The sequence below is a fragment of the Doryrhamphus excisus genome, chromosome 1, assembly GCF_030265055.1.
Source record: "Doryrhamphus excisus isolate RoL2022-K1 chromosome 1, RoL_Dexc_1.0, whole genome shotgun sequence".
NCBI lineage: Eukaryota > Metazoa > Chordata > Actinopteri > Syngnathiformes > Syngnathidae > Doryrhamphus > Doryrhamphus excisus.
Window position 1 is genome coordinate 32,302,571 of NC_080466.1, and position 8,860 is coordinate 32,311,430.

General features: G+C 52.1%; 1 protein-coding gene across 1 annotated transcript; it reads right to left on the minus strand.

The window, feature by feature from the left end:
* Positions 1-1,108: 1,108 nt before the first annotated feature.
* Positions 1,109-7,539, minus strand: LOC131139298 (hormonally up-regulated neu tumor-associated kinase). Its single transcript, XM_058089183.1, is given in 9 exon segments — positions 1,109-1,906; positions 1,969-2,146; positions 2,802-2,937; positions 3,198-3,325; positions 3,460-3,598; positions 3,684-3,739; positions 6,001-6,170; positions 6,380-6,502; positions 7,330-7,539. Coding segments are annotated over 9 exon segments (1,938 nt in total).
* Positions 7,540-8,860: the final 1,321 nt, after the last annotated feature.

The window sequence follows — 8,860 nt, forward strand, 5'->3', positions numbered from 1 at the left end:
GTAAGCAACTCACTCAGTCACACGGCCAAATGTATTAAAGAGCGTCATTCCTTGCCCTGGATTATATTTTCTCATCATATTAAGATTCTTTTCTCATCACATGCCATTAAAGTAATCATTCATTTCTTTGCTACTGTCTAACATTTGCAGCATTTCAAATGTCAGCGTATTAAAGAGCATCTCATTATTCCTAACGCAGGATTATATATTCTCGTCATGTTAAGATTATTTTCACATCACATGCTATTTTAGTAATCATTGATTTTTGCTTGTATTATGACAACTTTATTCTTGTAATAATCACACTATTTTTGTTGGCAATATGATGTTAGCTAACTAACTAACTAATACTAGCTAACACTAACTAATACTAAGCTAACACTAACTAATACTAGCGCACTAACCAATACTAGCTAATACTAATAGTAACTAATACTAGCTCACTAACTAATACTAGGTCAATAAATAATACTAGCTAATACTAATAGTAACTATGCCCTTGAGGAGGAAGATGATGGAGTACTTTTCCACGCAGAGTACCCGGTGTTGCCTTCTTTAGCCACTAGCGTGTTTCAGAGGTAACTGGAGTGAGCGAGGCGGAGGGGGGGGGGTATCTGGTAGCATGCTGCATTATTGAGGAAGAGGAGGAGGAGGAGGAGGAGGAGGAGGAAGGTCACGGCCAACCAAGCGGCGTGCGAGCGGAAACAGGAGATTGTGGATGAGGAGGAGAAAGGCCAGAAATAAGCAAAACTTCTGCGTCGTAGACATTTGATCTTCTTTAACGAAGGTGGCTATGCTAACTAGCAAGTAGGCGTGGCCTCCCAAGCCAGTTTATGCTAACGTAGAGATGCTATTTGGCATGAGAGCTTAGCATGCTGCTGCTGTTTAGCGTATGACAAAGCTACTGCCCTGTCATACCGCCTTGCACCTCGGGGGGCGCCAGTGAGCACGATGGCAGTGTGGCGAGTCGCCCACGCTGCCCCCTGCTGACGTCAAGCATGAACTGCTCGGGAGTCGAAATCAAACTCACCTTTTCTTGGTAGGCTAACTATTTTCCAAGCGCCCCCACGAGGACAGCGGCGTGATGGCGAGCGTCGCTACGTGAGCATCAGTAGTTGACGCCATGGAGCTTCCTGTCCGTCTTCCTCTGCAGCGCGGCAGGAAGTAGCGACAGGTCGACGTCCGTCGCCCGTCGCCGCGGGGTCGGGCGGAATTGTCCGGAGTTCCTCTTGGACGTGACCGCCACCCCCGTCCTCCCTGACGGCTCCCCCCGCTGCCCCCTGACCCCCAGAGGAAGGCTTTTGGAGCCGTTCACCTGGAGTCCGGTGGAGCCGGAGACCCACACCACCTTCCTGCCGTGTCCTTCCTTCAGCCCTGGATGGCGGAGGCGGGGCAGCGTGGTGGGCGGGGCTCTGTGCAGGTGGTGGTCCACGTGCATTCTGGGAGGAGCGCCACTGGTGTTCAACCTGAGGAGTCCCTGGACCGCTCCTGAGGGGCCGATGTCTCCAACTGGCTCAGCAGGCAAGGGGGCGGAGTCACATGGGTGCGATGCAGAAGTTTTAGGCGGAGAAAGACGGATGAGGTCCTGGTCTGGGATAAACACATCATCATCACCATCATCATCATCACTACGACCTACAGCACATGGCTTTCAAATGATTGAAAAAAATAATATTGGCTCTTGACCGTCAGGAAGCAGAGCGTCTCTGGTGGCCAAGATGGCCGCCGTCTCCTCATCTTCCCGGGAGGCGGCGGGGAGGAGAGGAGGAAGAGAGGGAGACGGGCAAGGATCGTCATCATCTCGTCCATCCTCATCCCGCGGTCGCTCCGCCCTCGTCCTCAGGCGCCGGTTCTCGGCCGCTTGGCGAGCCTTAGGACGTCTGCTGGGCGGCCGGGAGCTGTCGCTCTAAAAGGAGGAGGTGCGTGAGGGTGGGTATTAATCACGCCCTCGCCACGGCGTCTGCTGACCTGGTGGATCTTCACCCCCGCCAGGCTCCTCTTCTGTTTGGCCAGCAACAGGTGGTAGGACGCCAAGATGGCGGAGGGCCGGTTGGCGGTCAGCGTGTGCGTGGTTTCCCAGCGCGAGTAGCCCAGCTCATCCGTCATGTACTCCAGCACGGACACGTCCAGATCCTCCTCACGCAACCTGTCAAGCAACATCCAGCTGTCACGTCCAAATGCTCCTGAGCGAGCTTGTGATGTTACATCAGCAGCAGAACCGCCAGCTGGCCTGGTCCATCAACGCTGGAGAAGTTCTCCTTGGAGACTCCGGTGCCCATCCTTCTCAGGACAACAAATACAAAAGGAGCTACCGATGAGGCGTGGAGGCTGCTAGAGCGCGGAACAGGAGAACCTGCCACGGGATTCAGGAAGCTTTCTGTGGGATTTGTTGTTCCTGATATTCTATTCTGGTTTTAGTCCTGATACCAGTTAGCCAGTCTGGTTTCCTTCTCTGGGAGATGAGCTAACACGCAAAGGGAAAATGGCTCAACTTCCATTTCCTAAGATGTAGGAGTAGATGAGGAGACAGCCATGGTATTCCCGACCAGGATAAAGGCCTCCAGTCCCAGTTTGATACACAAAGGTCGAGCACAGGACCTTTCATCTGCTTTCACTTCCTGGCCAACACGCGGTAGGTCACCATCTGAGGATGCTACCATCTGAGGATGCTACCATCTGAGGATGCTACCATCTGAGGATGCTACCATCTGAGGATGCTACCATCTGAAGATGCTACCATTTGTGCATGCTACCATCTGAGGGTGCTACCATCTGAGGATGCTACCATCTGAGGATGCTACCTGTTTGGGAGCGAGAGGGCCTGGCGCAGCCTCTTGGCGTAGCCCTCGTTGATCCATCTCTCCTGCATGGCCGCTCGGATGCTGGGTCTCTTCTCGGGGTCCGGCTCCAGGAGAGACATCACAAACATGGCGGCGCCTGCGGGGTGGAGGCGGATATTTGAAGGAGACAATCCTAATTATTGACTCTGGTCCTGCGGGTGGCGCTAATGTACGAAGCTGCTGACAGCAACACGGCCTCGCCTGGCCCCGATGCAAGCGGACTGCAACAGCAAATTGTCAGCCATCCATGCACCTTCATCCGTGGAAGGAGACGCTTCCTGTGGGTCAAGACATCTAACATCGGGGCCGCTAGCCGTGCCCCAGAACAGCATCAGAGTGATACATCATCTTGCTGACCTGTGCTGACGTCGTCGGGGATGCTGCTGATGTCGCTGGTGACCATCTTGTGGTGCAGATGTTTGATGTTGAACGGCTCCACCGTGAAGGGCAGCGTCCCAGTCAGCATGGCGAACATGCTAACACCTCTGTCCGCACAGACACGCACGCACGCACACGCATGCAAGTGTGTATTAGTGTCATGAGACCATGTGACCACTGTCATGAGATCCAAAAAATTTTGTTGTGTTTTGTGTGTCAGACGTGTGAGCGTGTCCCTCACATGGACCAGACGTCCACCTTGGGTCCGTACTTCCTGTGGGCGAGGAGCTCAGGTGCGGCGTAGGCGGGGCTTCCGCACTGGGTGGTGAGCAGCTCGGAGGACAAAGACTCCGCCTTCAGGGTGTTGCTCAGGCCGAAGTCTGCGTGGGAAAGCGACTCGTGAGGACACATTCCCAACCGTGTGAAAAGCCAAAGTGCTCCAGCGGTCGGGCTTCCGCTACGTACCGACTATCTTGATGTCGTTGTGTTCGTCCAGCAGGAAGTTCTCAATCTTTAAATCTCTACCAGGCAAGAAAAAAAACGTCAATCGTCAACGTGACCCCAAAAACTGGAAGAAACCACCTTTTCTGCCTCATCAATTCTGCCTAGCAACAAGTGGCCATGAGTGGATGATGAGGTTCTTGGTGTGCTCCTCGCCACGGAGCGTTTGGTCTCGGCCGCAGAGTATGGGTCATCTGGCTTCATCGGAGCCTTATTGTTGATGCTAGTGGATTTATGACGTCATCATTCCCTGGTATCAACAATTGCTGTGCACCCGCGATTCCCCCCCGATTCCCCCCGACTCCAAGTCATCACATGAAAATGAATGAGGAAGACAAAATGGTGGTGACAGCATGCCAACAAGAAGCAATTCTAAAGTTCATATAAAAATCCTAAGAAGCATCTTCAGGGGCTTCTGAGGTGAGCAGGAAAAGGAAAATGAGCGTGCGAGTGGGTGATCATCTGCCTTCCCTTCCCTGCCCGGGAATCCTAACAGGAGCCGCCAGACCAGGCCAGACCAGGACGCAGAAGAGCTTAGTTAACATGGGGGGGGGGGGGAGCACTGATCTTCCTCTGCTTCCATTTGGATCATCATCATCAGTGTGTGTGCGTGTGGGAGAGGAAGGTGCAGAGGTCGTTGAGGGACTTCATTAGAGAGGAAGTCTATGATGTCGTGATGATGTGTGAATCATGGCGCCGGCCGACGCCGCGTGATGAGGTCATTGCCTGGTAAGCACATTCCCACCCTCGGAGAAGCCAAGCGAGGCCCGTGGGTGTGTGTGTGTGCGCGTGTGTGTCACACCTTCCACTCCCACACCACTTCCACATTCTGCAGCACTTTCCTTCTCTGCGGCCGGTTAATATCCTGTCAACTCCTCTGTGGGCGCACGTACGTGCACAGTGAACGTGCACAGTGTACGTGCACAGTGTACTGTGTTACACAACAGTAAGCATTGTTCCTCTCCTGTTTATCATTGTCCGTGTCACCAACACCATCATGAGGGGTTCCTAATATTTGGCCCCACGATTAAGCACAAAATGCAGACTTGGAAAATGTAGATCTCGCATGGCGCGCTAGAGGTGGGTGTTCTGTGGGTGAAGTGTCTGCAATATGCTAATGCCGCCCTCCAACCTTGGCCAGGTCTATCATCGCGCCCCTCATACACGGAAAGAGAAACCAACTGAACCCCACAAGAGCTCCCTGCCCCTGGGGACAGGGAGGCGTATCAGAAGAAACGGGGTCAGTCTAACGCTAATGCTAATGCTAACGCTAACACAGTCAACGCTTTAGAAAAAAAGATTGAGGAGAGCTTTGCCTTTGGGCTCAGCTTCCTCTTCACCACAACAGACCGACGTAGAGTCGCACCACTCCACCCTTCCCTCACTGGTGAACAAGACCCTAAAGTACTTAAGCTCCTGCACAAGGAGAAGGATTTCAGCCTGGACTCGGAGATGGTACTCCACCTATTTCCGGGTAAGACCAATGGACTCCGACTCGGCGGTCCCAGCTGGACCACAATGTGAACCCATCCTGTGAGAGTTGAAGATCACGGCCCGACGAAGCCAGCATTATCATCTGCCAAAAGCAGAGTCCCAATCCTGCAGCCACCAAAACGGGTACCCTCAACGTCCTGGCAGCATCTAGAAATTCTGTCCATAAAAGTCATGAAAGAATCGGTCTAAGATAAAAGTCCAACCCTCCTGCAGGGAACCAGCAGCCTGAATGAGGTGACCCGCCTCCAGGCAGGGCAAAACCTGGTCCAATGGCTTTTTTCTTCATAGGGGTCTATGTTTGCCCCTGCTGGGAATTGAGGACTTTAACCGGTCTTTAAATCACGGCAGGAGCTCGGACTACTTTGCTTCCCTGGATAAGTAGAGTCGTGCGTCACCTGCAGAGCCGTGGGACTTCATGGAGTGTTTTCTAATCAAATTGTCTAAGAGGGACGTACAGTACAAAGGCTGAAGAGCGCAGGTCTGAGGATGGAACCCTGTGGGATGCCGTGACTGATCTTCATGTGGTTGGATTCTTTATGAACAATTTGAGTGCAGTTCCTTCTGTCTTCTACTCTGCGTATTAGACTCTGGTGATGGATGGCATGGACCGTTGCGCTAAGATGCAGTTAAGCTAATCCCGAAACGCCTTTTTGCCCGGCTTCGCAGCCACTGAAGCACATTTCAGGCGGATGAGCTCATTTAGCGGAGCGCTGATGTTTAATAGACGCAGAGAGAGGAGGACGCCAGAAGGAAGCGTCAGCGTACACGTGTACGTGCACGCTCTTACCTGTGCACGATGCCGTGCTTGTGCAGGTGCCCCACCGCCGACAGAATCTGCCGGGTGTAGCGGCGCACCTCCCTCTCCTGCAGCCTCCTCCTCTCGCAAATGCGGTCCATCAGGTCCCCCCCGGCGCACATCTCCATCACCATGTAGAAGCTGTTCTCCGTCTCCAGAGTCTAACGCACGCATGCACGCCGTGCCACAGGAGAACCAGGTGAGCACTACCATCAACACTCGCGTGACAGGTGCTAAGGTTGGACGTAAGAACATATTCCTAAAGCTTTTCTGATGCTCGATCATCATTTTGACGTACGTAAGGAATGAGATGATACAAGCGTCAAAGATAAAAGTAGAGTTTATGTTTATTTGTTATTTTGTACTTTACCTCCAGCAGGACAACAATGTGAGGGTGTCGGATCATCTGATGGATGTGAGGTTCTCTCTTCATGTTCTTTTGCATGTAGGCATCCTGGCGGGCTTTCTTCTTGTCAATCACCTTGATGGCCACCTGGACACGTGAGGCAAACGTGAGGGTCGTGAAGGATAAACGCGACAAGCGAGAGATGCGGCTGCATCGTATCGGCGCCTGGGTGGACAAGAATGGGGGGGGTGGCTTCCCAATACTGTTGTTATGCAGACAGAGGAGCTTGTAAGTTGCACCAACGGCCAGGGAGGATCCTACAAATGTTGCATGCAGAAGTGCTTGGAGATGCCGACTCCCGGCCAGCAAGAGAAGAATATGCTGGTCTGTAAACGAGGGGGACACAGAGCGTTTTGAGTCATCCCAAACTTTCAGGGCTGACTTCCAAATGCACAAACCTCATGAGGTGAAACTTTGTCATGGTTTAACAGCAGAACACAACATTGGAGTTACATTTATAGGTCAGTACAATATTGGAGTTACATTTATAGGTCAGTACAATATTGGAGTTACATTTATAGGTCAGAAACGTGGACTCATCATAGGACCACATGTCCCCTTTAACATAGATACAGCAGCCTGGCACTAAATACCTTTCTTTGGACAAATGAGAAAACGGCGGCCATTGAAGAGCGATGGGAAGTGTTATTGCAGCTGCTACTAATCCATGTGTTACAACACTCGCTTTTATTGCAAATGTTGATTGGAGGAGAAGCGAGCGGGGAAGCTTGCACGTGTAGTGAAGTGAAAGACGAAAGAAAACACTTAACTTGTCCCCATGGCAACCATGGCAACCATGCCCCAAACATTCCAACAGGTAATGTTTGCTGTCAGTTAGCCCTCAGTAGCGCCAAACACATCAATGCTTGCATGCTGTATTGGGTACCTAATGAAGTGACCAGCCCGTGACAGACCTTCTCTCCGGTGCCGAGGTGGAGGCCCTCCATCACCTTGGCGAAGGAGCCCTTGTTGATCATCTTGCCCACCAGGTAGGAGCCCACACGCTTAGAGTGCGGGAAGAGTTGCAGCAGATCTGGGGGGGGCGCCGGCCGGGGGGCGCGGCCTTTTTCATCCTCCCTGGTCTTCTTCCCCGCCAAGGAGGACTTCACGGCGCCGGCCGGCATCGGGCCCCATGCGGCGACCCAACTCAAGACAAGACGGGGGGGGGGGGTCAAAGGTGGATGCGGTCTCCCCCCCCTGAGGAGAGATCCAAAGCTGCGGTCAGTCTGCTTGGCGTTCTCATAGAAACTTTGAGCTGCTGGAGGATCATTAACTCGTCTTTCTTGGCTCGCCTTCACCGATGACCACGACATCCGACACCATAATTACCCCCCCACGCAGCAACCCCTCCCTCACAGACGCTTAGTCACGCTTACACACTAACCACTTCACTTCCTCTCTTGCTCACATCACCTCATCTTCATCCATTCATTCATGATGGATGGATGGATGAATATGACTGAGTGAATGGATGGATGGATGATGGAATGGATAGATGGGTGGGTGAGTGAATGAATGAATGAATGAATGAATGGATGGATGAATGGATGAATGCATGAATGAAGTTCTGACCAAAAGCACAGTAGAAGAAGCGAAGCGGGAGAGGAAATCCTGCAAAGCCAACAAGTGTCTTCCAGAAAGAGCAAATGAAGCAAATGAGACTTTATGGAGAATCATGGAAGAACCTCCCCGTGCAGACAGGCATGCCCATCATTCAATATGAGGGATGAAACGGACGCATGGACATTTTAGCTAACTTTGACCTTATTGGACACCGCTGGGCGGGGAGGAGTTCTCACCGGAACTCTAGCGGGATTCTAACCTCCTGCATGAAATTGCCACTTTCCTTCACCGTTTGTTTAACCGATGAGCCTCACCGAGATGAAAAGTCTTGGCCAACCTTCCCGACATCCAACACATCCAACACGTCAAAGTTAGACTCACTTTGGCCAAGCCCGTTCATTTCCAGCGATGGCGAGTCAGCGACACGCAGGGTGCTTCCTTTGGACACGGGCGGATGGACGCCTTTGCTGCCTGCATAAGACCGCCAACATTTGGGTTAGGGTTTTTGTTGAGAACCGTATCATACAAAAGCTGGGACGTTTGAAAATCAAGGTATGACTGTGTACTTTACCTCGTAGATGGGTGGGGCATGGCCCAAGGAAAAAGCAATGACATTTTAGCGCATATCAGCTAATACTGCCTGAGGCTAAGGCGTAGAGATGCACGGCTGGATAATACGCCACGTGGCGCCCCCTATGGGCAGTGTTGTCATACACATGCACATGCATGTGCACATGCACATGCTGAAATTGATGTGCCTCATTTTGTGGTGATTTGGCTAAAAGCCCAAAACACACCGGTACCTGCCACTCAACTTGGCCGTGTGTGTGTGTGTGGCTCAGATTGCAGTGTGTCGTCCTCACTGAGCTTAGAGGCTTCTAT